Consider the following 18,049-nt stretch of genomic DNA (forward strand, 5'->3'; position numbering starts at 1 on the left):
AGACACACTTTCACACTCTTCGCATACACTGCTGCTACTCTGTTTATTATCTATCCTGATTGCCTAGTCACTTTTACCCTTCCCTACATATACATATTACCTCGTACCCCTGCACATTGAGGCAGTTTTTTTTATTTATTTTACCTTTATTTAACTAGGCAAGTCAGTTAAGAACAAATTCTTATTTTCAATGACGGCCTAGGAACAGTGGGTTAACTGCCTTGTTCAGGGGCAGAACGACAGATTTGTACCTTGTCAGCTCGGGGATTCGATCTTGCAACCTTTCGGTTACTAGTCCAACACTAACTACTAGGCTACAGGTACTCCTTGTATATAACCTCGTCATTTTATTGTCTTACTGTTTCCTTAATTTTTTCCCTACTTTTTAACTAGGTATTGTTGGGAAAGGGCTCGTAAGTAAGCACAGTAAAGCCTACACCTGTTGTATTCGGCGCATTTGAGAAATACAATTTGATTTGAAATACACTTGATTCTATGACGTTCAGTCAACACAGAGCCACAGATGATCCACAACCAGGACCAACCCAAAACCCAGCACAGAGGTCATCAGTGAATGTGGTCTGGACTCTGTGGAGGAGGGTCATTGTATCCGAGACGCTGTAGAAGGCCAGAGTCCCTGCCCTGCTGTCCAGATACACTCCTACTCTGGTGGAGCAGGGGACAGGGATATCAGTCCTATTCTTATTGTGCCAATAGGAACAACTCGAGTTGCGACACACCAAACTCCAGGACTGATCATTGGAACCAAAGCAACATTCCAATCCGCCTTTCCTGCTGATGCTTCTGTATGTGATGGCTACCTCACACTCCCCCCTCCTATCCACCTCACAGTAGTGGGTTCCAGACAGATCCTCTTTACACAACACCTGGTAGTGGTCTGTGAATCTGTCTGGATGGTCAGAATAAGACAGAGCCTTGTCACTCCATGACACTTCTCTATTGCACTCAGACAGACGCAGGTGTTGATATGCCGAGTTGGGATCCAACGTGAGATGGCAGTAGTCTAAGAAAGTGAAAAAATGTAATGAAGGTGAAATATGCATTCGTGATAAGGTCTGTGTGTGTGTGTGTGTGTGTGTGTGTGTGTGTGTGTGTGTGTGTGTGTGTGTGACGGTATTACTTACTCTCCAAGAACTCCACTCTGGTCTTGGGCTCATGATGAAAATGTACTTCAGCAGCAGCCATTACTATATAGAGTAGGGAGATACATTGAGTAATCCATGTTTAATTAAGAAGCATTCAATACAAATATATACGAAATTAAACCAAGATGAAATATTCACTCATTGTGTGTGTGTGTGTGTGTGTGTGTATTACTCACATTCTGGTCTTGGGCTGAGGACATAGACTTCGGAGACAGCCGTTACTATATTGTATATATGCAGACAAATGGATGTATTCATTTATAATCAACGCATTTAACAGAAAGTTAAAATATTTGGTTATCTTCACTATATCTGTAACACTTACCTTTTCCAGTTATCTGGACCATTTCCTCCTTCAATACATCCTCCATTCGCTCCATCATTCCAGAGATGGAGCTCTTCACTTCCTCAAAGGAGAAGTGTTGGTTGGCAGTGATATAGGGTAAGAGCTCAGTTCCAGGAGCCACACAAAGAGACTGGAATGTCTACAGCGAGCAAGAGAGAGAGAGGGAGGAAGAATAGACAATAAGAAAATATGCAGAATTCTGGAGCTCAGAGGTTATATGTTGTGTAGTAGTAAGGAATCCTGGGTCATGTTCGATGGGCACAAACGGGGAACATATTATGAAACAAAAATAAACATTCTTATTGAACAAGCTCAGGTAGTTTCCTGCCTAGCTCTGAACACCACCCTGCCACTGTGGATAGAAAGAGTGATGTCACCTTGAGGAAATTAATGTTATCCTCTGTTTGTGCGAGCTGCTCCAGCTCCTTGTCTCTCCTCTTCAGCTCAGCTATCTCCTGCTCCATTCGCACCAGGAGTCCTTCAGTCTGGCTTACTGACGCCCTCTGGTGGGCGCTGATCAGCTCCTTCACCTCCCAGCGCCTTCTCTCAATGGAGCGGATCAGCTCAGCAAAGACCAGCTCACAGTGCTCCACTGCTGCCTGTGCTGAAAGCTGTTACGAGAGAAGAAGAGAGAAGGGAGGGGGGCCATTTTAACCAGCACATTCACTCTGCACTCACCTAGACCCATAGATAGATAACTCCTCTTTGCATTGTGTCATTATAGCATCTGTGACAGCATGGCCAGCGCAATTGAGGCGGTCTCCATTTTGACATAGTACATTTTCTTCCTCACAATTGGCTGATCCCTCCTGATGACCCGGTTGGACATGACTCCAACAAGGTCACCAGAAGGGATCAGCCAATGAAGTTTGAAGTCCCACCCAGATGACTAAATTAAAATGGTAGAAGCCCTCTACATGCTAATATGGCCTTTTGGCCACTAGAGGCCTCTATCATTCTCTATGCCTAGACCCCAGACAACCGGTCTGTTCCCTATAGTGTGTCCCAGTGCTATTAGGCTCCTCCCTGGTTTTAGTTTAGGATGGCCTTTTGGCCACTAGAGGCCTCTATCATTCTCTATGCCTAGACCCCAGACAACAGGTCTGTTCCCTATAGTGCGTCCCAGTGGTATTAGGCTCCTCCCTGGTTTTAGTTTAGAAATAGTACTCAACTTTTTGCAAAATAAATGTACATACTCTAAATGGTTAATAAATACTCACTGAAAGGGACATCAACGCCTGTCTTATGTCCTGCATCTCCTTCTCTCTCACACAGATTGTCAGCCCGACTTGCTGTCGTTTCTCCCTCAGCTGCCCCTGTAGAGAATAACATTTTCAAATGATTACCAAAATGACAACAGTTTTCATAATCGACCAAGTTATGTTTTTGAGTGGGGAAATAGTTATTGAACTACACTTGTCATATGGCAAAAACATGATTATGCTAAACAAATCAGTTAGACTAAATTAAATGATAAATGAGTGCCTTCAAGACAAAAAGGTTACAATAGTTCAGAGTTCATGCCTCTGCAGTGTATGTAAATGAGTGACCTTTGACTTTTGAGGATTCGGTCTGGATGTTCTGGCCCATCCTGCTGTTTACTGTAATCTACTCCATCCTTTGTTTGTTTTAAAGTGATTTTGTTGTGACAGCCTATTTTGTCTAACAGAGTTGGTTTTTGACTCTATCATCAGTCAATTTGAAAGCAGAATAGAGAATTTACAAATAAGAACCTAATTGTGGATTATGTGATACTGAACCCAGAGTGTGTGTCACTGGAACAGCTCAACTTTGGAGTTGGCTGGAATTTCCTGCTCTTCCAGTTTCTGGCAAAACAGTCAGCAATAATGAAGCTGATCTCTAAATATAATACATTATAGATGGCAGTATAATGTTCCAGATCCTTAGGCCTACCTGTTTCTCCTTCCTCTCTGCTGCTGCGGCTGAGTCATCACGATCATACTTCACATCTTCAGGTCCAAAGAAACAAGAAGCAGAGGGAACCGTTTTGAAATCTGTCTTCAATTTCTCTACCAACTCAGCCAGCAGAATGTTTCTGTTCAGAGCAGGTCTTGGGGTGAAGGTCTGTCGGCACTGGGGGCAGCTGTGAATTCCCTTTTGGTCATCAAGACTCCAATATCCCTTGATACAGCCTTTACAGTAGCTGTGTCCACAGGGAATAGTCACTGGATCCTTCAGTAGATCCAGGCAGATCGAACAACTGATCGAGTCCATGGCCTCGACTATCCTGGTGCACACACCAACCAACTGAGCAAAACAGTATCAGAGTCCCAAGTGGTGAATGCCGAGGAGTCGAAGAGAAGGGCTATCACATGCGCTGCTGTTACGTGAGAAGTGTTTACACTTCCTGTTTGGGTTGGGTCGTGGGTAATCTCGGAAATCCCAGACGTGTCCGCTATGCCGGAACATTGAGGGGTTCGATTCATCCCGTCCGGGCGCCCGTGTAGGCGTGTTTCGCTTCGGCTGAAAGTTTATTGCATTCGATTTGGAACCGGGCTGCCTCCCGGGCGTGAACCAGGTGCCCCGTTTAAAGGCCAGGGCGAAATCGGCTCAAAACAAAATTGACGTAGGCCTAATTAAGCACGTATAGTAGCTAATAACTAGGATTCTGCGTTTACTCATGAAAAATAGATTGTTTTTGATAAAAACGCGTTATGTGCATGTCATCCCAATGAAAACTAGTTAGAAAATTCTAACATTTTATGGATAAGATTATGTTTGTGGACGTTGCCTTGTTGACAAAATGACCGAGTGGTGCAGATTACTATTCAATTAGAGATGGGAGCGCCTCCCTCCCCGTTTTCGCCCAATGACGTGAAGCGGTTCAGCATAATCGAATCTGCCCATTGGTAACATTGTGGCAGGCAACCCGTATGTCTAGAGTAGTTCGTGAGTGTCTTTGCCGTTGTCATGTATGTATAGCGCGAAGCCCTGATTTGTCCCTTACATCCATCCACTCAATGACAATCATGGAAAACATGATAAGTAGTCTGGCTAAGAGCCAAAAATAGAATTGAGAAGTCCTCTTTAGGCCTAAAAAGAACTGACGTTTGCCGGGGCTGACATACAAGCGCAGCCGATCAACGTTCCAGCTAGCCATAGAGATGCAGTTGAAAGGTGGGACTGGGAGGTGGACGGGTGTATAAAGTGCTGCGTCTTTGCTGTCAAGACTACCACCACAAAATAATCATTCAACCTTAATGATTAAACCATAATTGTTTTTTCTTTTATGCAAAGTAGTAAAACATTGTAGTAACAAAACGATTCAACACCTACCTACCCATGCAGTTCCCAAGTAATCGAGAGTGCATTGTATACGCTAACAAATATGTATATACAAATATTTACTCTAAAACTGGAGCACATCTCTCAACTTCAGATTTCTAAAATATTTTGTGGCTTTTAGGCATTTTTTTCAGCACTCTGCAACCCTCTAGTTTATAGTGATTATTTGCATTACAAACGGAGATATCAAACCAGGGGTTCTTTCAGCAGGACGCAACATTGTTACATTCAGATAGCAGATTTCTATGTAGAACAAACTTGCCCTGTGACATGTAGAATAAGAAACCATGTCTATCTGCGACGTTCGTGGTACTGTTTTTGATTGACCCCCCAAAATGTGAATCCATGATTGTGGACCTTTTTAATAGACCTACAGGTAGTAATTTAATATTGTTTACAACCCCAACTATGTTAACATTAAAACTATATTTTACAACTTCAGTTATGACATTCATTAGACTAACATACTTCATAATGTTAACCTTATCTTGTCTTCCACTTTATGCTGATTCATTTTCTTCCTCAAAATCCTTCCTTCAAATGGAATTCAAGTCATTGCTGATCCTCCATCAGTTTTGTTTTTAATCATTTTTTTTTTTCCATTGTAGAGAACTTGGTCTGCTACCAAGAGCTTGCAGCAATTGTTGTTACTGGAACAGACACACACACATAAATGTAACACCTCACACAGTGGAGAAGTCGACACACAAAACAAGTATTTTATAAAGCAGTGAATTGAGTCATCCAAGTCCACACAGAAGAGAAACTACACTATTGCCTCAATCAGCACAATGCTTTGTGATCGACCGCTTAGTCCCGTATTTAATGTACAGCCTTTGATGTCCTGCTGTTGACGAAGTCTGCTTTCCTATATCCAGCCTACCAAATGATGAGGAAAAGCAACACAGATTAATTAAAAACTATTGTCACCACACCAAATGTTTCTTATCCTTTGAGGTTATACTGTGTAGGGGCCTTACCTTCCTATAGGCCCTGTGGAGCTCTGAGTGGCTCCACATGCTGTGTAGTAGGATGCAGGCTGCCTGGCCAGCCCTGGTGGGACCAAACCTAAAGGGACACAAGGTTACTGTCATTGGACATAAAAGGAACAGTATAAAGCAAGGGAAGAGGTTTTAAACAGATTCAAATAAATTCCCTCCAATCCAACTCACAATGTTCAGGAATAATACAGTGCATTTTAAGGCCATCTACAGTCTTTGCATAGCATCAACCAACAGTGCCACATCGACTGTGCAGTTGGGCATCAGATTGCTACGTGCAGTATATCATGATGTGGTTAGTTGACATGTTAAATCCAGGCAATGTAGTCAGCCTGGAACGCAGCCATGGTCTTCAGAAGCTACCCACTGACCCGTTGTCCTTTGCGCTGATGTTGATGATCTTGGGCAGCGCCCCGTGGTTGACGATGGCCCTGACGTGCTCTGTTTCATCCTGGCTCAGGTTGATGAGGATGTGGCACAGGGACACAGTCACCTCTGTAGGCAGGTCTGTGCTCGTGTCCGAGTTGGGTAACATGACCACCAGCTGTGGCAACACCTGTTTGACTACAGAGAGAGTGGAGCGCTTTGTGAGAGATTGTTTGATTTTCTACAGTGGCAGGTTTTTATGCTTCTGTGCATTTACATACACTTACAAGTCCAAAGGAAAATACTTTGTGGGACTTATGTAGGACTAAAACATTGCGGTTGATGAGTCAATTCACAGCTCACCAATGTGAGCGTGAAGCTCTCTGTAGCGTGAGATGTTACATAGCAGGGACACAGCAGTCTTCTTCACATCCATCCCTCCTTCCTGGAGCATCTTCATGGCCTGGAGTAAACCATTCTCCCGCTGTACTATGGTGTGGGCGATGGCCTGGGATACCTGCCCATACAGAGCCATGAGCCCAACATTACATTTACATTTAAGTCATTTAGCAGACGCTCTTATCCAGAGCGACTTACAAATTGGAAAGTTCATACATATTCATCCTGGTCCCCCCGTGGGGAATGAACCCACAACCCTGGCGTTGCAAGCGCCATGCTCTACCAACTGAGCCACACGGGACCAACATCACCAACTGACAGTCAATATAGTAATGCATAATATAGTAGTCACATCAATGTAATACTTACTATACAGTCAAGTCATGACAACATAATAGATGGCTGTATTGTAGTTATTCCAATCAAACCCATGGGCAAATCAATTCCACACTCCCAGAACAGTACATAGCCCATAGAAATAAGATCATAGATCTGTGATATAGCCTTACCAGGCCGTTCCCAGCTGTGATGTTCTGCAGGGCTCCGATGGCAGTCTCCTGGGTGTAGGGACGGATGCTGCGGGCCATGATTGACAGGTACATGCGCACTGTGATGGCGCTCCACAGCCACTCTATTCCACATGGACTACCCTTCTCCTCCAGCAGAGGGCGCTTTGGTTCAAGACGCTATAGGACCAAAACAACCAGAAAACAGGAGGCCCTTTAATTCAAAGTTAACTCCCAGATACCAGGTTTCACATTAATTTTCAATTAATGTGTATAAGGCTTTTAACAATTACATTTGTCAAAGAAAACCGGGCTTAAAGAGTTAGTTCAAAATGTATGCTTTACCACTTACCAAGGCGGCTTATCCATAACATAGGCATTGCCAATTTACTTTAGTGGTAATAACTTATTTATAACCAGATAGAAACAGAGCATGTCAAGTACATAAGGGCAACAACGATGATAACAGCCACAACAGAGGTGATGGGAGCCCACCTGGATGATTTTGGCACTGCGAGAACCGAAACAGCCGGGGGTCTTGGTCTTTGGATTCAGGTTGAGTCGAGACTCATGGAGCTCGCTGGCGTACTTCTGTGGAAGTTCCACCTCCATCTGATAGGAGAGGTTATGTAGGATGCACACACAGTTCTCTGTGGACTGTGAAGGAGAAGTGGTTCTGTTCAGGGGACTATGATTTTAATATCAAACATTCTGCAATGTCTATTGTAAAAAATATATAAAAATTGGAGAACAGAGCTGGTTCATGATGTTTTCTCAATATTTAACACTAAAGGCGTGATTAATAAGTTGTTCTAGAGACATAAATTGATCAAATATAGGCAAAAACAGTCTTATTTCATTTCCCTGTGTCAATATTTATTCCACCTACAAATGTTTTTATTTCGTACAAGCATTACTAAACAAGTGAACATTTTGCACAAAAGTTTAGTAAATGTTACTTTAGTCATTCACATGCAGTACCTTGTCATCGGGCTTGTAGTCAGCTATGGTCCCGCGGATGTAGTATACAAGTGAGTCAATAAGGTTCTCACACTGCCGCATGGCTTTTCTCCCTTCTGGACCAGCCGAGCTTATGTTTCTGACAACAACAATGACAGGTTGTCATTATCGCCACTAGGCAGCAACAGCAAAAGCATTCTTTACATTCTAGACATTGGCCAGACTGGCTAAATATCTATCCTAGCTGTTGGCCGGATGAGCCAAATGTTTTTAGCAGAGATATTTGGTGTACTTTAAAAAGGTTCTGTTATCTGCAGATAAAGCCATTACAATAGGTCATTGTAATAACATGTCTCTGTGTTGAGAGATAGCAACGTGTTTCAAGCACAAAGGAAAACGTAAGCAAATGAGCAACATGAGTTAATCTTTCACTTTAATTTCAACCACTTGTCAATGAGTCAACTGTTCCACTTCCTTTTAGATGAAGTCATGCAAAAACACATGACAGTTGCCTCAATACATGTGACCAAATGGTAATTATTTATTCCTAAAAATTCTGCAGCCTTTTTGTTAACGTCAAGCCAAATACAGTAACCTTAGTGATGACCCAAGGTTATGGCTGTGAATTGGAGTGTTATGTGTTTTCGTTTTAAAATCAGGCCAAAGACTGAGGAATTCCTCAGTTACACAAGTCAATGGTTGCCAGGGCTTGATAGCACCAGCCAATATGGATTCAGAGGTTTCAATTCTACTAGAGCCACTAAGAGGGAGAGGGCTCCATTAATAATTTAGTCCCTGACTGTTTTCAGTTGTATCGGTTGCTAGGCAAAAGCAAAACACTCCTTGTTATACCATGTTGTGTTTGTCAGGTGGTATATCTGTGCCAAACCAATGGCAGTCGGTTCAACAGGAACACAAGGTATGCAGGATATTGTTTCCAGCGCATTGCTGTTCCATCGAGGTGATGCTGCCTAGGCAGAAGTCATCATGCCTGTTTTGCCAGGTAGAAAGGAGTAACAGGATGACGATGGCCTTTGAGGAACCTCAGTTCTCACTCATGATGAGGAGGCTGTCAGAGATAAATATAATATGCTTGACAAAGCCCTGTGAGATGTAACACTGTGGTGAGAGATGGATTGCACATGAACCGACTGGGTCACCGTATAATAATCAGCGCCTTCAGAAAGTATTCACACCCCTTCACTCTTTCCACATTTTGTTGCGTTACAGACTAAATTTAAAATTAATTCAATTGAGATTGTCACTGATCTACACACAATACCCCGTAATGTTAAAGTGGACTTATGTTTTTAGCAGTGTTTACAAAGGAATTCAAATGAAAAGCTGAAATGTCTTGAGTCAATAAGTATTCCAGCCTTTTAGAGTACAAATGTGCTTAAGTCACATAATAAAGTAGCAGCGACTCACTGTGTGCAATAATATTGATTAACATGATTTTTGAAATGACTACACCTTCTCTGTACCCCACACATACAAGTATCTGTATGGTCCTGCAGTTGAACAGAGAATTGTAAAGATTGAACAAAAAAGACCAGGAAGGTTGTTTTTTGTTGCCAATGCCTCACGAAGAGCACCTATTGGTAGATGGGTAAAAAAAGACATTGAATATCACTTTGAGCATGTTGAAGTTATTAATTACACTTTGGATGGTGTGTCAATACACCCAGTCACTACAAAGATACAGTCACCATTCCTAACTCAGTTCCCAGAGAGGAAGGAAACCGCTCAGGGCACTAAAGTAAAACTGCAAAAAATGTGGCAAAGAAATTCACTTTTTGTCCTGAATACAAAGCAAATCAAACACTCTCCGAGTACCTCTCTTCATATTTTCAAGCATGGTGGTGGCAGCATCATCTTATGGGTATGCTTGTCATTTGCAAGGACTAGGGAATTTTTTAGGATAAAAATAAACAGAATAGAGCTAAGCATAGGCAAAATCCTAGAGGGGAGGGAAAACTTGGTTCAGTCAGCTTTCCAACAGACCCGGAGACAAATTCCCCTTTCAGCAGGACAATTACCTAAAACACAAGGCCAAATATACACTGGAGTTGCTTATAAGACAATATTATATGTTCTTGAGTGGTCTAGTTACAGTTTTGACTTAAATCTATGGCAAAACTAGAAAATGGCTGTCTAGTTATCATCAACAACCAATTTGACAGAGCTTGAAGAATTCTCATTAATAAGTGGGCAAATATTGTACAATCCAGGTGTGCAAAGCTCTTAAGAGACTTAGAGAAAGACTCACAGCCAAAGATGATTCTAACATGTATTGACTCAGGTTGTTGAATACTTATCTAATCAAGATATACAGTTGAAGCCAGAAGTTCACATACACCTCAGCTAAATACATTTATACTCAGTTTCACAATTCCTCACATTTAATCCGAGTAAACATTTTCTGTAAGGTCAGTTAGGATCACCACTGTATTTTAAGAACGTGAAATGTCAGAATAATAGTAGAGAGAATGATTTCATTCAGCTTCTATTTCTTTCATCACATTCCCAATGGGTCAGAAGTTTACATAGACTCAATTAGTATTTGGTAGCATTGCCTTTAAATTGTTTAACTTGGGTCAAACGTTTCGGGTAGCCTTCCACAAGCTTCCCACAATAAGTTTGGTGAATTTGGCCCATTCCTCCTGACAGAGCTGGTGTAACTGAGTCAGGTTTGTAGGCCTCCTTGCTCGCACACGCTTTTTCAGTTCTGCCAACAAATTTTGGCAGGTCAGGGCTTTGTGATGGCCACTCCAATACCTTGACTTTGTTGTCCTTAAACCATTTTGCCACAACTTTGGAAGTATGCTTGGTGTCATTGTCCATTTGGAAGACCCATTTGTGACCAAGCTTTAACTTCCTGTCTGACGTCTTGAGATGTTGCTTCAATATATCCACATAATTTTCCATCCTCATGATGCCATCTATTTTGTGAAGTGCACCAGTCCCTCCTGCAGCAAAGCACCCCAACAACATGATGCTGCCACCCCCGTGCTTCGCGGTTGGGATGGTGCTCTTCGACTTGCAAGCCTCCCCCTTTTACCTCCAAACATAACGATGGTCATTATGGCCAAACGGTTCTATTTTTGTTTCATCAGACCAGAGGACATTTCTCCAAAAAGTACGATCTTTGTCCCCATGTGCAGTTGCAAACCGTAGTCTGGCTTTTTTTATGGTGGTTTTGGAGCAGTGGCTTCTTCCTTGCTGAGCGGCCTTTCAGGTTATGTTCGATATAGGACTCTTTTTACTGTGGATATAGATACTGTTATACCTGTTTCCTCCAGCATCTTCACAAGGTCCTTTGCTGTTGTTCTGGGATTGATTTGCACTTTTCGCACCAAAGAATGTGTCTCCTTCCTGAGCGGTATGACAGCTGCGTGGTCCCATGGTGTTTATACTTGTGTACTATTGTTTGTACAGATGAACGTGGTACCTTCAGGCGTTTGGAAATCGCACCCAAGGATGAACCTGACTTGTGGGGGTCTACAATTTTTTTTCTGAGGTCTTGGCTGATTTCTTTAGATTTTCCCCATGATGTCAAGCAAAGAGGCACTGAGTTTGAAGGTAGGCCTTGAAATACATCCACAGATACACCTCCAATTGACTCAAATGATGTCAATTAGCCTATCAGAAGCTTCTAAAGCCATGACATCATTTTCTGGAATTTTCCAAGCTGTTTAAAGGCACAGTCAACTTAGTGTATGCAAACTTCTGACCCACTGGAATTGTGATTCAGATTATTTCACTTAATTCACTGTATGTAAATAACTGTTGGAAAAATTACTTGTGTCATGCACAAAGTAGATGTCCTAACCGACTTGCCAAAACTATAGTTTGTTAACAAGAAATTTGTGGAGTGATTGAAAAACGAGTTTTAATAACTCCAACCTAAGTGAATGTAAACTTCCGACTTCAAATGTATTAGTGTTTTATAGTGTAATATTATATATTTTTTATCTTCCACTTTGACAGAGTATTTTGTGTAGATTGTTGAATAAAAAAATTAAAGACGTCCATTTTAATCCCACTTTGTAACACAACATAAAGTGGAAAAAGTCAAGGAGTGTGAATACCTTCTGAAGGCACTGTACACCATTTAGCATCAATCAATAAATTATTTCATGATCATTCCAAACATAACTACTATACCGCTTTCTGCATCCCACTGCCTAGTGTCTATCCCAAGCTGCCCTAAAATGGATCCCTAGAAATACTTGACCACAGATACTACATAGGTCAGTGCCAAACACACAAATGGCCAATAAACGCCTTTGTCCAGACCAGACGACCTACCGGAGGCAGCCAGTGGCGTTGTAAAAGGTGTCTGGGTCAGCCAGCATGCCATCTTTGGGGTTCTCCCCCTCAAACAGGCCTGAGCAGGGCACCAGCACAGACGTGGTCAGGATCTCCAGGGCCTCTTTGGAGAGATGCTCCTTCAGCAGGTCATGGGAGGATAGGTTCCACAACAGCCCTGTGGAACATGTTTCATTCTTAGGTTACTACTGTGTCATTACCATTTTACCATGTAAGTTCATGTAAATCACATATTCACAAAGCATCTCAGAATAGGAGTGCTGATCTAGGATCAGCCCCCCCTCATTCATTATGATTTAAAAGGATAAACTGATCCTAGATCCACTCTCCTGCTCTGAGGCACTTTGTGAATACACGCCCTGGTCATTAATAAAGTGCTACGACGATTTCTTTCAGATCTACACGAGCAGGTGCTCAAACTAACCAGTGAGCTGCCGCCGGGTCTCTATGTCGCGGCTTCTCCTGAGCAGACGCAGTGTAGGGGCCACGCCCTCGTTGTCCTTCACCTCCATCTTGTTCTCGCTGCTCTCGAAGACGACGTTTCGGAGCGCCCCCGCCGCTATACACTCCACCTCCTCGCTGTCGCTCTGCAGCAGTTTGATCAGCTTGGGTATACCGTGGAGGTAGAACACCTGGGGACAGACAGGCAGAGATCTTCATCTACCCTTGTTCCTATGAAGAGTGAGCTCAACTTGAATTTTCATGCGAATCGCCCACAATCTCAATATAAATTGAAGGGAAAATACCCCTACCAATCCAATTATTTGAAAATGGCACATACTGTATTGTCAACATCAGCTGTATTGTAGGCCTACAGCCTGGAAGCCTTTAACCTTAATTGACCAGCCAAGTCAACAGTAGTAGAGATGGGCCCCAGCTCACCATCTTCTTAGCGTCAGCGCTGTTGAAACATTGGTTTTGAATAAAGCTGGCAGCAGTGATCTGCATCTCCTCATTCTCTTGGCCCAGCAGGTTCACTGCCCTCTCCAATGTCAGCTCAGGCACCTTGCTCTCTGGCTTCCTGTGTATGGGAGAGAGCATTGAAAAGGAAATTCCTGTCATTGACAAACACACACACACACTCACTCACTCACTTTATCAATCCCAAATTCTGATTAATCCAATTTCTCATCCTCACAACACTTTCCATTATATTCATTATATACACCTATTACAAAATCTGGGTAAATCATTGACCTGAAACGACAGATAAGCAACTGAACCACCAATAATTCTCTGGAAGACTCTTTTACAATAGCTTTAGTGCCAGCCTAGATAAGCCACCGAAATCTGGAACCAACAGGACCCTGAACAGCTTCTACCCCTAAGTCATAAAACTGCTAAATAGCTAGTTACAGTTAACCAAATAGCTACCTAGACTGCATTGACCCTTTTTGCTGCTGTTGATAATCTATCCTGTTTATTATCTATCCTAGTCACTTTATTCCTAGTTATACAGTATGTACATATCTACTTCAATTACCTTGTACCCTTGCAAATCAATTCGGTACTGGTACCTTGAGTATATAGCCAAGTTATCCTTACTCATTGTGCATTTATTATTACTTCTCTATTTTCTCTCTCTCTGCATTGTTGGGAAGGGCCTGTAAGTAAGCATTTCACTGTTAGTCTACACCTGTTGTTTACGAAGCATGTGACATAACATTTGATTTGAGATGTTGAGAACTAAATTAATTGCCAGATCTAATCAACTTCAGGTTTGTATAGAACACATAAGCCGTCTTACACCGCAGTGACTTCATTCACGTCTGTCTGCTGGATCTCTGGCTCCGCCGCCGCCCTCATCTGGCCCATGTCCACCTCCATGCTGACCAGTGAGGCTGGGTACGAGGGAGGCCATTTGGCTCCCACATGCCCCTGGCTCTCCTTCCCCACCTGGCCCAGCCAGGCCAGGCCCTCTGCTCTCTGGGTAGCATTGAATGACCCGTAGCCTGTTTGTCTCCTCGCCCCCTTTTGAACCTCCATCAGGTAGGGGCTGTTGTCGGTGCGAATCGCAGGGCTGCTGCACAGGAATGAGTGGTCTGCAGAGAGGGGCTGGGGACCTCGAGTCTGTCTGAGGGACTGGCTCCAGTGGTAGTTGCCGCCGTTAGCTATGGCGTGTGTCCTTGTGCTACGGGCCATTTCTGAATGGGCATAACGCCGCATCAAGTCTGTCCCATAAGACCGCTCCTCTGAAGTTCCCATCATGGGCGGCTGGCTAGGGCCGGGGAGGGTGTAGGTTCCGAAACGGAGTGTCCCGTAGGCCAGACGGGAGCGAGGTAACTCAGGGCTGGTGACTGGGGTCAAATCCACCCTCTTAGACGGACTTCTTCTATTCTCCTTCAAAGACGACAGGCTGCTGAAGTCCCTGCCTCCGATCTGACCCAAAGATGAGTGTGTCTACATGGAAAGGTGAAAAGCAGTGGTTGCCCCGTTTCAGAAGGCTTACAACTGAATCAACCATAGACATTTCTGGTAATAATGCTAAAACATCTGTAAAGCAGTTGCATATAATTGGACACAGTCGTGATGACTCAAAGCAACACAAAAGGTTTAGGGAAAAAGATCATACAAAATGCTCTCTCTGATGTCTGAATAACCCCTGTATTGTGTGTTTTAAAGCCACAACTTACAAGGAACCCAAACCGGCTGCGTGTGCGCCATCGTGCATACATTTATTTTGTCCCCCCACACCAAACGCGATCACGACACGCAGGTTAAAATATCAAAACAAACTCTGAACCAATTACATTAATTTGGGGACAGGTCAAAAAGCATTAAACATTTATGGCAATTTAGCTAGCTAGCTTGCACTTGCTAGCTAATTTGTCCGATTTAGCTAGCTTGCTGTTGCTAGCTAATTTGTCCTGGGATATAAACATTGAGTTGTTATTTTACCTGAAATGCACAAGGTCCTCTACTCCGACAATTAATTCACACATAAAACGGTCAACCGAATCGTTTCTAGTCATCCCTCCTCCTAGGCTTTTTCTTCTCTTGACTTTATATTGCGATTGGCAACTTTCATAAATTAGGTGAATTACCGCCACTGGCCTCATATAACCAATGAGGAGATGGCACGTGGGTACCTGCTTCTATAAACCAATGAGGAGATGGGAGAGGCAGGACTTGCAGCGCGATCTGCGTCAGAAATAGAACTGACTTCTATTTTAGCTCTTGGCAACGCAGACGCTCGTTGGCGCGCGCGAGCAGTGTGGGTGTAATAATTGAATAATATAGATTTCTAAATGTATTTTGCAACGCGAGCGGTGTAGTCAGCTTGTAATGTTTCCTTTAGGAATCATGAAGATATTATTCAATAAAACTGCAGTTCAATTCAAATTGTCTATGTGAGATGATAGAATTTCAGCGTTTGGTAGAACAGACAAAGGGGCGATAAATATGTCAAGTGTGCCAGTAGGAAAGGCTTTATCTGTCACATTTTTGAGATATGGGTATCTAACACTCTCTGCCCTATGGGCTTGGGGCTTACAATAGCTGCACATCCCTGAGACTATCCAATTTGTTTTTATTCAAACCATATGGGCAGTACATTCAAAACCAATGCAGCCTACAGTTTATTTTAGGGGCAAATAGATACCATCTCATTTTCCTGCTGTTTCTTGTGAAGTTTATCACCTCAGTGACACACTAAATATGGAATTCAAGTAAAAAATGTAAAAACACTTCACATATCCTCCAGACACATTGCACTTGACTGCCATGCAGGGTGAAGTCCCTTGCTCCGGAGTTGAATCACGTAGCTGTTATTTCTAACATTCAGGCTCTCTGGTTAACTTTAGGGAGGCTAAAGCACCTGTGACTGTGGATAGTGGGTTGTGTATTATTGGACAGGCCTTACCTTCATGTTAGACAAGGTTCCATCTCTGGAACCGGTGATAATTGATGGCTTTCTGGATAGATGAAGACTACCTGAAAGATACACCACATGTGTTCTGAAGGATCATGCCATCGCACCAATTCCCTAATTACCATCTGGACACACGCCCTCTCCTATTGGAAAGGTAAATGGAGAGGACCACAAATACAGTAGTCTAGAGGAGATTGCAAGCATGTTAGAAAACGATTATATTCAAACATCATGACAAGTACAATGTCACTAAGAATTTGACACAAATGACTAGGCCTGCATGTCCATTCGGTTGCATCTGGTTTCGACCCGTCCTGTATTTCCTGGTAGACTATGTCTAAACAGCCCCCCCTTGTCGACAAATTCCCTTGCCGATTTCAATAGGCTAATCTTACAGACCTCGTTTTATTCGTGCAGACTCAATGAAAAACTACTATTTTACCATTGGACGTTGTCTTTTTGCCCTTACGAGCAAGTGTGAGCTGCACTTGTTGCTGAACACGAAAACCCCGGTCGGTTGAATGAGTCTTTGTATTATCCTCCGGTGGTAATGCCAAACTCGTGTCATCTGCGTCAAGTGTGAATGAGTCTAGCGCAGGTAAAACAGACTTAATAAATGGCGGCGCTTCCATGATTCCGTAGCTCTCCAAAAGTGTAATTCCATAAAATAGCCCGCAGATTCATAAAAAGTGTCACTATCGTCCTTTCCCGATCCGTTCCTACACAGTGACTCGGTGTTCCCGAACAGTGAAGTATTCGGGTGAGTCCGTTCTGGTGCAAGCGGGACAGTTGAGTTCATTGCCACTGGGGTGTGGTCTGTATAGTCGACACCTGTAATATCATTTTACAAATAAGGAAGCGAGGACACGCTGGGAAGAATGCCAAAATATTATCGTTGATAGGCTACAAGTCCAATTCTCTGGCAAATAGCAACCCTTCTAGATCCGGGATGGGCAACTGGCGCCCTCCAGATTATAGGCCCGCGGATATGTCTCCCCCAACCACATTTTTGTTAAAGGAACTGTCAGGGTCTCAATTTACTGTTGATAGTTGGACTAGTAGAATACACAAGGTGCTATTTCGAAATTTGGTTGTGCATCAGCAGTTTTTCTCTTATGTCAGTTACTGACTGTCACTCAGTTAGTTCATGTCAGGAAAACTTTTTTAGATTGGTTAGTTAGTCTAGCGCCCAGCTATCTAATCATGGTCGAATTATGACAGGCCCCCATTGATCATCAGATATCATATAAAAACTTCAAACATGTCTCCACCCTATGGCAAAATGTAAAAACATCGCAGGAAATTGTCTGTAAAACTGTAAATGTTTCTCTCTGCCCAACCTGGTCTCAGAGCATTTTGTATTATTATGTATGTAAATTCGAGACGTTCCATTTATTATGATATGTTATGTTTAGTATGGTATGTATTAACTTGTGGATGTCCATCATCCATTTTGTATATGTTGCGAATGACAATTCGTATGAAACTAATTTGCTAAACTTATGGTATGTTACGCATTCCTGGCTGATGCTAACTAGGTGGATCACACTAGCGAGGCTAGGGGTTAGCGGAAGGGTTAGCTAACATGCAAAGTAGTTGAAAAGTTGCTAAAGTTATACGCCCACCCATCCACCCCGACCAACCACCCTCCTTTTGTTCTTGTCTTAAGTAGCCTGTCTTATATAATCATACCATACCAAATATAACATATCATACTAATTTGAGTGCCTCAGATTTACATTCACTATGTTACATCTAGCCTGAGACCAGGCTGCTCCATTTAAAAAATGAGCAGA

General features: G+C 42.8%; 2 protein-coding genes across 2 annotated transcripts; both read right to left on the reverse strand.

Moving 5' to 3' along the window:
* Positions 1-257: 257 nt before the first annotated feature.
* On the reverse strand, positions 258-3,844 carry LOC120049997 (E3 ubiquitin/ISG15 ligase TRIM25-like). The gene is made up of 7 exons (XM_038996567.1): positions 3,427-3,844; positions 2,733-2,828; positions 1,890-2,123; positions 1,492-1,651; positions 1,343-1,387; positions 1,146-1,208; positions 258-1,024 (listed from the first exon to the last, which is right to left on the reverse strand). The coding sequence occupies exons 1-7, from the start codon at positions 3,745-3,747 to the stop codon at positions 507-509; spliced, it is 1,437 nt and encodes a 478-aa protein (XP_038852495.1). The 5' UTR covers positions 3,748-3,844; the 3' UTR covers positions 258-506.
* A 1,545-nt stretch (positions 3,845-5,389) lies between these two features.
* On the reverse strand, positions 5,390-17,132 carry LOC120049991 (plakophilin-2-like). The gene is made up of 13 exons (XM_038996555.1): positions 16,696-17,132; positions 16,245-16,315; positions 14,130-14,782; positions 13,265-13,403; positions 12,807-13,014; positions 12,362-12,539; positions 8,072-8,189; positions 7,586-7,747; positions 7,094-7,270; positions 6,549-6,702; positions 6,191-6,383; positions 5,799-5,886; positions 5,390-5,697 (listed from the first exon to the last, which is right to left on the reverse strand). Exons 1-13 carry the CDS (start codon positions 16,883-16,885, stop codon positions 5,641-5,643), a joined length of 2,388 nt encoding a protein of 795 aa, XP_038852483.1. The 5' UTR covers positions 16,886-17,132; the 3' UTR covers positions 5,390-5,640.
* Between the last annotated feature and the right edge of the window lie 917 nt (positions 17,133-18,049).

Source organism: Salvelinus namaycush, chromosome 6 (assembly GCF_016432855.1).
Source record: "Salvelinus namaycush isolate Seneca chromosome 6, SaNama_1.0, whole genome shotgun sequence".
Taxonomy (NCBI): Eukaryota; Metazoa; Chordata; class Actinopteri; order Salmoniformes; family Salmonidae; genus Salvelinus; species Salvelinus namaycush.